Below are 14,005 nucleotides of genomic sequence, written 5' to 3'. Positions count from 1 at the left end.
CGGGGGGGCAGGTGTCAGCTCCGGGGAGGCGCGTGAGAGCCCTCGGGAGACCGGTGGGTGAGGCCACACGGGCCAAAAGGCCAAGAGCTGCAAACGGGGAAAAGCTGCCCATTTTCTACGAATCACTCTTGTCCCCCATCCTTTAGTAGGTGCAATACTGAAGCCACTGTCCCCTTGTTCTGCGGAGTCCCCAACGATCGCCATGGATTGGGGCAGCACCCAGCCCCAAAGTGCTCTGCACGTCCTGCAGCAGCCTCTCGCGGGCACCATCACAGCCCCCATGGCACCGTTGCAGCCCCCATGGCACTGTCACAGCCCCCATGACACTGTCACAGCCCCCATGGCACCGTCACAGCCCCCACGGCACCGTTGCAGCCCCCACGGCAACATCACAGCCCCCACGGCACCGTTGCAGCCCCCACGGCACCGTCACAGCCCCCATGACACTGTCACAGCCCCCACGGCACCGTCACAGCCCCCATGGCACCATCACAGCCCCCATGGCACTGTCACAGCCCCCATGGCACTGTCACAGCCCCCATGACACCGTCACAGCCCCCACGGCACCGTCACAGCCCCCACGGCACCGTCACAGCCCCCATGGCACCATCACAGCCCCCATGGCACCATCACAGCCCCCATGGCACTGTCACAGCCCCCACGACACCGTCACAGCCCCCACAGCACCGTCACAGCCCCCACGGCACCGTCACAGCCCCCACGGCACCGTCACAGCCCCCATGGCACCGTCACAGCCCCGCCAGACCAAGGGAGCACCCTGAGCCGCAGCTCACGCAGCACCAGGAACGAGTTTGCTGAGCTGCTCGGGCTCCGGGCACGTCACAAATGATGATTAGGAAAATTGAGTCCCACACCAATAGACACGCTGCGCTGGGAACCAGGATGCTGTGGCACACGTTGCCCCAGGACCCGCTCAAAAATTTGTTTCTTCAAGATTTTATGCATTTACTGTGGGAATAAATCAGGAAAAAAGCATCTGTTTTATTATGGAGTGTGATTTTTGCCCAAGGAAAAGGAGTGATATTGCCAGCCACTCTGCAGCAAATTAAACACAGCTGGATACAGGTAACGTCAGCCTGGCTCCAGCATGAACACTGCAATTTTATTTTTTGGGGATGAAAAGCAAGCTCCAAGCAGCCACTTCTGCAAAAAACTCTGCCCGAGACCAAGGTTGGCTTCCCAGGGCGGTCCTCACGGCCACTCATCCCTGCACCACACGCTGAGCGATGCCCCGCACTCATCCGCAAAGCGCTCGGGTCTCAGGAGGACGAAGGCTGGGCAGGAGGCGCCGAGGGCACAAGGGCTCTGCTGAGCTGGGCCACGAGCGCTCGCCAGCCCTGACGCCCCGCAGGAAAAAGGCTTGATGCATCTGTAGTGATCAAAAAGAAATCTGCTGCTGGACTTCTTTTTCCTGTTTTGTTGTTTGTTTTTTTAATTAGGGAGGACGTTGCAATGGAAATGGGCTTTTTATCAGTTCCTCGCTCCCCAAAGGCAGATATAATCCCTCTCCGACCGTATGCAGCAGTTGCAGAGCTCATTTCCAGGCACCAAAGCACTGGAGGCAGCGGGGGTGAACTCAGGGGCTGGGCTTGAAGATCTCTCCATGCAAGTGCCCTTGGTACCAAAGAGCAAGGGGTGGCGATGCACGGCGGGGCCGGCAGCGCGGCACCAACCTGGAGGCACCCTGTGCTCCCGAAAAGGCGAGTTCGGCGCTGGGGTGAAGCAGAACACGCTGCTCCATGGCGGGGCTGGCCGGTGCCTCCCCGGGTTGGGAGCCCCGGCTCAGGGCCATTCCCGGGGGACAGCACTGCTCCGGGTAACGGGATACACTCATCCCCCAAATCATCTTCCCGCTGCACCTCCTACCCAGCCCTGGCCCCGTGCTGCCCGTGGCCAGGCAGCGGCACCGCTTGGTCTTAATAAAAAAAAAAAAAAATAAAATAGATTAAAAACCAGAAAGAGAAGAAGCAACGGAATAACACGCTGTGTTATGTTTGGCTTATTTGTTTTGCAACATTGGAGATTGACACTCATGAGTCTGCTCCTATAATTGCGTCTGCGGATGAATCTGGATTGTTTAATTAGAGTCTGCGCATGGAGCTCATCACTAATGGGTAATCACCAATTTGCTGCCAAGGATATCACTTCTCCCCCAAGAAACTTGTCTGTCTCTGAGCGCAGACAGTCCTGCCCATGGTGGGAACCACTGCTCGCTCAGAAGGGTTTGCTGGTCCCGTACACAACTCCTTGGTGCCAAGAGCAGCAAAGGACCAACCTAGAGCTTATCAGCTCCCTTAAAACCAGAATAATCCATCACTAATTTAAAGCCAAGGCTGGCCACTGCTCTTGGCAGCAGGTACTGCCCCAAATACTCGGCTCACGAGACACCATGCACACATGCACCGCACAAACACCCCAAATTGCAAGGGGTTTTTGCTCTCCGGACAACACGGTTGGCTTTTCCCCGCTGGAAGAGCGACGGTCCCCGGGGCCAGCGGTGCCACCGCAGCCCTCGCCCCCTCCCCACGCAGGGAAACGCACGCGGTGCACTTACTGCGAGAAGGAGGAATCCACGCTGAAGTCCTCGGCGTGAGGCCTACAGAGCGAGAGCATCATAGGAGGTGAGGGAAACGTACCGCTGCCGGCCAGAAACCAGAGCGACGGCCGGAGCCGTGCCATGGGGAACGCCAACGCCGGCCGGACAAACAGCCACCCGAGTGCTCGGCCAGGGGCTGCCCCGCGCCTGGGATGTCCCTGCTGAGGTCCCCAGGGTGGGGACACTGGGGACACAGTGATGCTCTGGTGGCTATGCCAGTGTACGGCCCTTTTAAGGACTCAATTTTTATGCTTTTTGGGGGTTTTTTTCTTTTGTTTTGTTTTGTTTTAATGAGTCTTGCAAACTGCATCGCTGCTCTGTCTCAAATCAGTGTCACAGCTCCTGTGGAGAAATTAGATTTTGAACGATGCAGGTGGGGCGTTTTGAGGAGCCTGCCACTGTGTTTCTCCTACACACACCTCCACGGAGCTGATTGTACAAACACAGGTGACACCCAGAGAAGGGAAAACAAAACAACAACAACAACAGAAGAACAGAAAGAAACGATGAGGGTAACATGGGGGTCATGGCAGGGGGAGAAAGAGAAACATAAAGATGTACGAGAGCGGGCGGGAGGCGAAGGGACCGTGCTCATGTACTGTACATCCCGCAGCCAGCCCAGCACTATGAAACAAAGCAACTGCAGCTGCGAAGGAAAAATTTCCCTTTGCAAAACCGACGCTCTCTTCCAGACGTATCCATCCCCACGGGTGGCCACGGGTCCCCGTCACCGCGGGCATGAGCTGAGACTGCCTGAGCCCGAGCTGGAGCCCTTCCCTGCCTCCCAGTGTCCAGCAGTGCCCTCTTTCCTTTCCTTGTGTAACAGGAGTTTGGGCAATCGAGAAATATAACCAAAGCAAAGGGGCAGTTGCAGCTCATAAAGGTTTTTCTTTTATCTTGCTTTGTGCTTTACGAGTCCACAGCACTCCGGTATAGTTTGAACTAAATAAAGGCAATAAATTCACATTTCAATTAAAACGTGAGTCCAAAGAAAAGCTAATTCATCCCTCAGCTACAAGGCACACAGGGCAGCCTCCCTGCGACGTGATTTAGTTTGCTACTACTCTTCTTTTATTATCCGTGCGAAGGCTGCAGGGAGGAGCTCATCGCCCCGCAGCCGAAACGCCTGCAGAGAGCGCGGGCTGTGCCGACCAGAGCCACCGTCCCGGGTGACACTGGCAGCAATGTTCCCTCATGTCAGACCCAGGAGACCCGCAAGAGATGATGCTCAGCTTGGGAGAGATGCTCACCTTGGGAGAGATGCTCAGATTGGGAGAGATGCTCAACCTGGGAGAGATGCTCAGATTGGGAGAGATGCTCACCTTGGGAGAGATGCTCAGATTGGGAGAGATGCTCAACCTGGGAGAGATGCTCACCTTGGGAGAGATGCTCAACCTGGGAGAGATGCTGGGGGCCCGGAGGGGAGGGAGCCGGGGGAGCCGGTGCGGGGCTGAGGCGGTGCTCTGACCCACGCGGCCCCGCGCCCCACGAGCAGGGGCTGCGCACCCAGCCTGGCCGTGAGCCCTCCATGGGGAGCCGCTCAGGGGGCCGTGGGGCAGGAGTTGCCGGGGGCTCCCACCGCTGCTCTGCAGCCTCAGCCCTGGCCGAGCCTCTGCCACCGCTCCCGGCCTCCGAGGAGCACAAGGAGACGCCGCAGGCAGCCCAGCACCCCCGCCTGGGTTTGTGTCCCCGGGGCTGCAGACCCAGCCTTGCCCACAAATAATCCGCTTGTGAAAAGCCATCGACCTGCCACCTGCCCCCGCCGCCCTGCTGATTTTTAACTCGCCGGTGCGACGCTCACGGAGCGGTAAGTTAGTTCACACGCAACTGGTCTCTCGTGCCCCTCGGAGCAGCCCTGGCGTTTATTACTGACAAACGACCCAGACTTTCTCCAGCTGCAAACCAGAGGCAAGCGCGGCCCCGGGAAGGAGCCCAGCCAGCTCAGCCTCCCTCCTGCCAAACTGGATTATCCCACGTTGGCAGCGGGGGCTGTTCAAGCCCCTCCGCTCGCGTTCGGTTTTGCACAGGAGCCTTTTCCGCCTCGCAGAGACGTGTACGGGAAAGAAACGGCAAATGATTTGGTTTGCTCCTAACGCGCTGCCAGCTGGCAACTGGGAAGACTGTACGAACAGGGGCTTGTTTCAGCTGCCGCTCCCCAAGGCAGAGGAACGTTCCTGAAAACCAAACAGCCGTGGCGCGTTTAATCACACAGCTTGGTGGGGTGCTGCAGACCCCAAAGGTCTGGTGTCACCGTGGGTCCCAGAGCAGCGGGATGAGCCGAAACGATTCCCAGGACACCTTCCCCAGACAAGCAAGCCACGGGCTCGCGAGGCGAATAAACGTCTTGCACCATGAATCGAAGGGACTCCGAGGTGATGGACAGACCATAAACCTCCCCAGCTGTGGCTTCGGCCACTCTGTGCCGTGGTTAAAGCACGTGCGATAAAACGGTAACAAAAAGGTGCTCTTGGCCTCCAAATGAATGAACCCCCTTATGCTGATCGCAGAGGGAGGAAGCGACCCTGGGATGGCACGCTGAAGCCTCTCCTTCCCACCAGGCACCCGAATTCTCATAAACAGTCTAAATGCTGAGAAAATATGGAGATTTTTTTAAAGAAAACTAAAAAAATCACTCAAATTATCATCTGAAAAACAGTTGTTTTCCAGATCCCAAAAACTTTTTTAAAAGTTTCAGCTTGGCGAGTTCAGTTTACCACGGAAAGGGCACATTTTCTGCGGGGAGAAGGAAGGACGGACAGACCCACGGCACGGCCCGAGCAGAGCTGCTGACCCAGCTCCAGGGGGGCTGCGTGAGCATCCCCCCCTTGCTGCTCCTCACAAACTCCACCCCAGCCATTGCGGACTCGGCTGCAGCGTCACTTATCTGACAATTAATCGGGGTTAACTGCTAGAGGGGATTGGCGGAGCGGCAGGAACCCTTTTGTGCACAGACTCCCTTGAAAGGAAAGAGCAGAGTCACAATATACAGAATTAAAGCCATTTGACCCAGTCAGAAAGGTTACGCTGGCTTTTAATGCGTTTTAGATAACCTACTTCAAATTCACCTTTTTACTTCAGCCAGATCAGCCTCCCTGAGCATCCCCCGTGCAGACAAACCTCGACTCATCTCATTCCTACGTGGCACCTAATTACAACACGGGGGGTGAGCCCCACCATCGCTCCCCTCCGGAGTCCGGGGTCTGTCCAAGTGCCGTAGCCGCACGGGGGAAGCCGAGGCCCCTCGTCCCGGTGCTGCCAACCATTAAACCTGGACACCGAGGTCCCGGCCGGCACAAGCAGCACCTCCCGGAGAGCGGAGGAGAGCAGGGAAGGAGAGAAAGGAGAGGAGCAGAGGGGGAAGAAACTTTGCTGCCACTGAGACACGTCTGTCACTGCGTGTCGAGCTGCAGCCCCTTACAAAATAGAAGGGGTTTATTAGAAGGCAAAGAGACAATGGCGTATTTATTATTAGAACAAAAGCCACTAATAAACCTTGCTTATGTACAAGAGAGAGCAACCACCTGCCCGCCCACGCTGCGCAGCAGCTCCTCGGCTGAGCAGCCACCTTCTCACCCCGTCCTGCCTCCCCGGCTCCTCCGGCTCCGGCTCCAGCTCACCCCTGGCAAAGGCAGCGCTCCTCCCCGGGCTGGGCAGGGATGCGGGCAGCACCCCCCGAGCCCCGCTCCCCCAAGGATTCGGGCTGCGGATCCGTGCCCCTTCACTCCGGAGAGGGGAAGGCAGCCGGCCCCGAGCCCCAGCTCTCCTTCCAGCTCTGCCAGGGCGCTGCGGGAGCTGGGTGGCATTTAGCTCATCCGCCTCGTGCGGATAATTTGAGGCTAAATACTTTCCCCGTGTTTAAAGTGCTTGAAGGTGCTGAGACAGAGCAGAGAGCAGCAAAGCACGGCGGCAGCTCAGCTGAGCTTGCATAGAGAGCTGCTCCCTCCCAACAAACTCCCTGCCAGCTCCGCGCCTTCGCCGCTGTCTCCTGATTTTTCTGGGAGGTATTTTGGTAAATGAAGGGGATTAAAAATTCACTTCTGGTCATGCAGTTCCTATTCAATTTACAACCATCATTTCCAAGTGGAAAACCCCAAAATTATGCCTTGACTTAAAGCCCCTGGAAGTTACAAAGACACAAGTAATGACCTGCCAACACCACACTTGGCTTCGGGCTGCTTCATAACCACTTGCAAGGCTCGGAGCCGGAGGAGAGCGCCATCAGATTTAGTGCCCTTTAGCCCCCGGTCTCGAAATGCCTCCGAGACAGCGGCAAGGCAGTGGGGTTAAGATGAACCAAGCAAGGTAACTGCTAGGGAAGGCTTCCTGAAGTGGCGTTCATTCTCTAAGACATAAGATGCACCATGGTTCCTACCATATTGACAGTGAGAAACTCATCCCCCAAAAATAGCCTGATGTGAGAAGGACAGATGGGAGGAGACAAAAAAAGAAAGTAAAGAGGGGGAGAAGGAACGAGCAAGAGGAAAGGGAAAGGGAGAGCAAGATGCACGCGTCCTGCTCGCAAACACGTGCGAGAGGGGAGGCCGTGCTCGGCGCTGGGGAAGGGCAGCCCACCCCCCCCGCCGCGGGACGGAGCAGGGCTGACCCCAGGGGAAGGGACTCCGGCCCCCAGCACCCCCCGGTCCGGAGGAAGCTCTGCAAGCTGTGCTGGCAGGCACCAGGCACAGCCCCGACCGCTGCCCGATGGCTGGAGAAGCGTCACAAACCCTCCTGCCACCGGCAGCAAGCCACGCTGTGCAGGCAGGCAGGCAGGCGGGCAGCGTGAGAACAGCTGCCTCCTCCCCATCGAGCGGCACCTCGAGGGGCTCTCATTTAATCACAGAGGTACGGGTTTTTCCTTGGCATCCCTCTGCAAAACCTACGTCGCAACTGAAATACGTAAGGTTTAGAAACAAATAAATCTTGCCACGCAAACCCAAAACAGGCACGGTGCCAAAACCGCAGCATTGCCCGCCACAGCCAGACCAGCCCTCACCCGCTCGCTGCCCGGGATAATTCTGCAATTATCTTCCGGAACGGTTTGGCTCTCCCAGAGGGGTGGGCGCCGCCAAGGCTGGGCACTGGGCTCTGCCCGTGGGGCAAAATGGCCCTACAGATGCTGCGGCTGCTCTAATGCACATCTCCCTGCCTTTCCTCGTGAGCTAAACGAGTCCCTGCGGTCCCGTCAAGCGGCTGAGCCCTGCGGAGGAAGGACTGTGCACGAGCTTGGAGGTGGGCTGCGAGAACCCGCTCTGTCGCAGTCCCGCACGACCCCGACAGCCGGGCTGGCAGCGGGTGCCCGCTCCGAGGGATGGCCGTGCCTGGCATCCCGCTCCCAACACAAGCAGGAAAGCCTCCACTGGAGGAGGAGGAGGAGGAACGTGCTAATCCCCATGCCCTGGTGGGACCTGATGGGAATGAGGGACCAAAAAAGCCCAAGTGCATGTTTCGAGCGGAGGCATCCTTAGGCGCCTCGTCTGCATGTCGGCGCCTATCTAGGGCACCGAGATTTTCAGTGGCGCTGGCGTCTCACCAGCAGCCGTGGGAGGAGCGCTCAGCGCTTCCAAAACTCAGCCTGTCCCCCTCAGGCGCCCGGCTGCAGCGCTGCCAGCTCAGGGCTCAGCATCGCCCCGCACCCAGGGGCGTGCGCGTGCTTTCTGCTGGAGCGTGCCTGGGGACGGGGACGGGGACTGGAAGGACGGGGACCACAAACACGGGACCAGCTCTGAAACCGGCAGGAGGGAGCTCGGAGATGAGCCCTGGCTGGAAGGTGGTGATGTGGGTCTTGTCCCCCCACAGAGGGGTGGGTACAAACCGGGGAGGATGAGCAGAGCTCGGGGGCTGCTCCAGCGCAGCCCCGGGATGGGTGCAAGAAACAGCCGGGCTCAAGCCCCCGCGCCGCAGCCCGGGATGAAATCTGTGGCTGTGTTTACGAACGGCTCTGTTTAGCGCGAAGGATGCCAGCTGTCAGCTCGCTGTGCCGGCAGCCGGGATCCGGGATCGTTTCCTGTTCATCGGGATCAAGCGGTGCATTTGCATATTGCCCTCGCAATGGAGCGCAGCAGCTGAGCACCCTGCCTGTTTTTGCAGTGGTCCTACACCAAAAACCCACTCAGCATCGCACAGCAATGCCCACTGCTACGTGGGAAAGGAATGTCGAGGATAAATGGCTTGCGAGCAGTGCCAGCCCTGCAGAGCCGTATGATGGTGCCTGGAAGAACAACCCAAGGAAACTCCACCCGAGGCTGCGAGGAAAGGCGATGCTCAGCGGGCACCTTCCCACGGGGACGCTAGGCACAGACCCGCGGGCAGGCTGGGTGGATGGAGCCCAGCTCTCAGACCAGCCCACCGTTTGGTTACTGCTGGGGGGAGGTTCGGAGATGCCACGCGCCAGTCTGGGCAACCACCGCAGAGCATCGACACCCTGTCGGCAAACAGCCGTGCCGCACAGTGAACCCTGACGTGGGCTCAGCCGCTCTCCGTACAGAAATACCCGCTGCCAGAAGTACGTCCCCGCGAGGGGCTGCCCAGCTCAGCCGGAGGGAAAGCGGATCAAGGCCAAAGCACTTTGTAAGCAAAAACCCTCCGGAGCCCCCTGGGATTTCTTCCAGGTCTTTTCCGTGAAGGCTCCTGCAGGGACCCTGCCTGCAGCGATGCCGGTTCCTGCCCTCCCCAGGGACACACGGCAGTGCCGCCTTCGCAAAGCGGCGCAGACAGTCCTGGCTCAGCGAGGAGAAGTGCAGGAGCTGGGTCTGGCACAGACGCAGAAATCCTCCCATAAGCAAACCGCCCCAATACCTTCCCCCTGCCTCAGCATTTCTCAACTTCTGCTATAAATCCTGCTCGAGGACGAGAGCTTCAGCCCTTCCAGCGGAGAACGGCCCCAGCAAAGCAGGGCTCGGAGGTGCCTGGCACAGTAATGGTTTCAATGGCCAGACTGGACCTTTCTGCTGGTCTGCTGGTGTGCAAGTGTCAGACGATGAAAACTCATTTTGTGAGACGTGTTTGTTAATGCCTGGTTGCCCCTTGGGGGAACAAACATCGATTGGTCAGAAATTACATTTTCAGACACGTTTGGGTGGATTCCTCACTCTCCAAAGTGCTTTACCTCCAAGAAACGTTGCGTTAAGCTCGCCCTAGCAGAGTGCTGCCGTTTCTCACTGAGCAGACTCCAGCCACCTTGTTGACTGTAACATGGCTGAAGCAAAGTCCCATTTTTTTCCTGCCAAAAATATCTCAAACCGAGAGACGAGGCGAGGCTGCGGGAGGTGGGACTGTGCAGCCTGAAGGAGAGAAAGGGAGGGAGGGATGGAATCGCTGCCCTCGGCTACCTGCTGGCTGAGGGGTAGTCAGCCCCCTTGGGATGCACGCAGTAAAAGGACAGGAGGGAACCGGCACAAGATGCAGCAAAGGAAAAATTATTCTCCCTGAGAGTGATCAAGCCCTGAACCGGGCACCCAGAGATGCTGAGAAATCTCCAGCATGGGAGATGTTCAAACTCAGCTGGACTGGTCCTGAGCCAGCTGAGCCAACTTTAAAGTTAGTCCAGCTTTGAGAAGGGGTTGGACCAGAGCCCTCCAGAGGTCCCTTCCAACCTCAGCTCTTCTGCAATGATAATTTCCTTCCCCAAACCTCAGCAGTTCAGATTTCGGCTACCGGCAGCTCAGCAAACGCGACTCAAAGAGGCGAGGGTGGAAACGCGGGGCAGGGAGGGGACAGGCAGCACCGCCAGCCTCTGGCCCTCCCAGGCTTAGGGCAGAGCTTCAGAACCGGACACCTTAAGGGTACGTTTGCAATCCCTTACGAATATCAGTGCGCCCCGGGACGGGCAGTGGTCAGAGCTTCCTCTACTTCCAGTAGAGCTGCATAAACAGGACACGATTATCTTGTAGAAATGTTTGTTTGTGGTTCTAAACCCACATCTCCAGGATTACAGAGATCACCAGCCATGAAACGGGAGCCACAGACAGATATTTACACATCCTCCCGCCTGCCAGCAGCTTCCTCCCAAAGACAGAGCCGCTCCACGGAGAGCACAGCGCAGCATTTGGCTCTTCCGTAACGTTGTTCCCCATCTCACCTTTCTCATTCAAATCTCCCTCCCCAACATTCACCACACGGGACCAACCTGCCTCAGGAAAAGCCCAGCTCACAGGGGAAAGGTTCGACCTTGCACGGCTTGCTCCATCCTCACAATTGCTGAGTGCTGGCACAGTTTCAGTGCCCTGGCAGCGCAGGTCTGGCAGCAGAGCCTGCCCTTCCCGGAGCGGCTGGGAGGCTGTCCTGGTTGCATCCCCTTCTCAGAGCAGCCCCTGATGCACAGAAGTAGCTCCAAGCATCTTCCATGGGAGCTACTTCCACAGCAGTAGACTGGGCTGGTCCCATCCCACCCGCAGCTTTCCACCCCCAGGAAAGCACCCCCATCCTGGATGCCCAGGGCCAGCCCTGAACTCCCCTTTTTGCCTCCAGGTGTGGAATCCTACGTGGCTGTGGAGTGGTTTCTCTTCAGATGAATTCAAATCCTTTCCTCCTGTTTTGAGTGAGAACCCCTAAAAGCTTTGAGATGCTGCAATGACCAAAAGACAGAGTAAGGAGGTGAATAAAGTAGGTGAGAATAAACCTTACCACCTTTGGTCATCTAGAGAATTCATTTGCATCCCTGAGAACATCCTGCAACAGCATCTTCTTCCACCATCACCTGGTAATTTCACTCCCAACTCCCAGTGACAATTGTCACTGCTGACTTGATAACGCTGCTTGGGTCTGGCTTTGGAGGAGACGAAGCACCTCAAACACACTGTTCATCATTTCCGAAGCAATCTTCCTGCTTTTGTTGCTTGTGTACGCAGTGAAAGAGAAGTGCACAAATCTTAATTGCCAGCTCAGTTGTTGGGAAGCAGCGCACAGAGAAGGAAAGCCCGGCAGTCAGGAATTCAGACACTCCAAGCAGCAGCTCGCAGGGCTCTGCCCACTGCCAGAGGAGTGTAAAAGTGTCGCCAGCAACTTCTCTACCTCTCAGCGGCATCAGTTCTTTACAACAAGCCTGCAGCAAAACACTTGAAATTCCAGGGAAACCCAGGGCATTGGGTTTTGTTATAAAGCCCTGAGGCACCCTGGTGTGCTCTGCACACTTGGCCTTCTGGCAAGGGTCCACTAGAACTCTGTAGCTGTGCAATTTTTGGAACGGTTTCCCCCTGTGCCCTCCCCAGATCCAATGATTTCTTGCAGCCTCCCTCCTTTGTGCCACGCTCCCCCCAAAAGACGAAGAGGATCAGCCCTGGGACAAAGGTTTGGCTCCCTGGTCCTGGGCAGGAACCCACCAAACCCCTGAGAGCAGGAGAGAAGCAGCCCCTCTTGCATGTTCAATCACAGCTGATTAGCAGTGGCTGGGTTGAGTTTGTAAGAGTCCCCCAGTTGCAAGTATGAGTCTTTTTCTAGCTCCAGTGCATCCAGCTTTGAACACCGGCACTGTTATTGAGGGTACGTCAGCAGTACCGGAAAGGGCGCAGAGAGGAAGCAAGCTCACTGCCAAGGCTTTGCCAACAGCGGTGTTCAGGACGTGCCCTCAGAGACGTAGGTACCCCCAGAACAGGTCCATCTTTGATGTCTTTTTGAAGCAATGCGAGCAAGGCACAAAACCAGAGTGAAAGCAGTCTGATCAACACTGGGAGCAGATTCAGATTGCTTGCCAAAACGTGCTGAGACCACACGAGCTTCGGGGATTTAGTTCCAACGCACCCACACGATGCCCATTCGCAGCTTTCCACACGCGTAAGCCCTTGCCTCACGAAGTCAGAAAGCAACGACCCACAAGATCCAAGTGTCTGCTCACCAGAGAACCAGCATGGGTGCCATCTGGAGAGTTGCCACACCACTCAGCAGACCGAGACACGCACTCTTAGTTCCGCAAGTACGCCAGGACTCTGCCTCCCAGACCTGGAGACTAAGGCATGTGCCCGGCACAGCTCAGTACCGGGGCAATGACCACGCTGACGCTCCTGCCTTGCTCCCACAACGCACACCTCCCTCCTCGGCTTCCCCAGTGGGGACCACGTCTGCTAATCCTGGCTCGTTGCCATCTTCCCCCCAGCCCACCAGTGAGATACACCAAGATACTGAAGCTGAGTCGTTAATTCCTTCCAATCTAAAGCCAAACAAGTAAAATTCACCACGAGCAGAAGCTTTCCTACGGTGCTCATTTGCACTGGAAAGCGGAGCTAGAAACAGCACCAAATTACATCCTAGAAGATATACAGTACACAATCACGGGCGAGGCAATTTTTGCCGAGAAGGAAGACAGCATGGATGGGCTGAAAGGCTGAATAGATGGGGAAAAATGGAACAGAAAATGGAATGAACAGCACAAGAACTGAATTACTGACATAGGCATCCTCATCATAACTAGGGGACCTGGCTTCTTCTGAAACACTGTAATTCAAGTGCAACGTGAAGCATTTTTATCTCCTGAAAAACAGCTCATTTCTTTCTGTACACATCAGCTGTGTGCTTGCAGAAAGAGAAAGAGGCTGCAGCATTTTGTACGGTAGCTTTTTTTTTTTTTTTTTTTTTTTTGCAGTTACAAATAAATTATTCCTCAGATGGGGGACTGAGCATCTCTTCTTCCATGCAAACATGGTGCTTATGTACAGTGCATACTGTGGCGTTAGCAGTGTAAATAAGCTTCAGTATGATACTGCACAGATAAGGCGCAATGCAAGTTAGCAGTGTTGTGTGGCAGCCCCAGCATCTCGGGGCTGCCGTTCAGACATGCTTTTGGCATATAAAAATACAAGAAGCACTTATAAAAAATGTAAAGGAACTGGCTTTTTTTGTGCTCCGGCTACCTATTTCATAACACAACTTTGGAGCTGGTGTGGCTCTTTAACATAGCTATCAGAAGGATTTGATCCACCACCCCTCCAGCCCGTGGTGGCACTAATCCTTTCCCTCTCATTTAAAAGATAAAGGTGCTGCCTCCCCCACCCACAAAGCCCCACGCATCACTGCAGTCCTGCAATACCTTTGTCCGACATCACTCCCCAAGGATCCCATTCTCCGAGCCGGTAACAAGGGGCTCACCCCATGGACATCTTCTGTCGTCGCTGGTGGGACAGTTTTTACATGGGAATTGCTCTCTGACGGGGAATTCTTCAGCTTGGCTCTCGCCATCCTGCGAGCTTTGGCTGCCTCTGTGACTTCCTCCTCTTTCCCCCCTGAACTCTCTCATACATAGCAATCCTCACCGCATTCACTTTAGAGCTGTCGGCACGTACCATCTCCTTCCTTCTTCTCTCTCCCCACTCACGGCTGCTCAGTGGAACAATCCTGTCCTGTACATTTATTTTGGTAGTGAGGGGAGTCAAGGCAAACTCTCTGGCCTTGCTGCTGCAA

General features: G+C 56.2%; 1 protein-coding gene across 11 annotated transcripts in view; it reads right to left on the bottom strand.

Annotated features, from left to right (window-relative positions):
• The window catches only part of KCNT1 (potassium sodium-activated channel subfamily T member 1), a 91,570-nt gene that overhangs the window by 34,486 nt on the left and 43,079 nt on the right, over positions 1-14,005 (bottom strand). For 3 of the 11 annotated variants that reach the window (XM_054849146.1, XM_054849150.1, XM_054849147.1), the window contains exons 1-2: positions 13,635-13,847; positions 2,576-2,617 (exon numbers count right to left, since the gene is read on the bottom strand). The exons of 6 other annotated variants lie outside the window; for them this stretch is intronic. In XM_054849146.1, the coding sequence (XP_054705121.1) occupies positions 2,576-2,617; positions 13,635-13,783 (191 nt within the window). In that variant the 5' untranslated portion in view covers positions 13,784-13,847. Of the gene's footprint in view, positions 1-2,575; positions 2,618-13,634; positions 13,848-14,005 lie in introns of those variants that run through there. 2 more of the 11 variants (XM_054849151.1, XM_054849148.1) reach the window with 2 other exon arrangements.

Source organism: Grus americana, chromosome 20, assembly GCF_028858705.1.
Source record: "Grus americana isolate bGruAme1 chromosome 20, bGruAme1.mat, whole genome shotgun sequence".
Classification (NCBI taxonomy): domain Eukaryota; kingdom Metazoa; phylum Chordata; class Aves; order Gruiformes; family Gruidae; genus Grus; species Grus americana.
The sequence above is the reverse complement of the archived record's forward strand: the minus strand, read 5'-3'. Positions and strand labels throughout refer to the sequence as shown.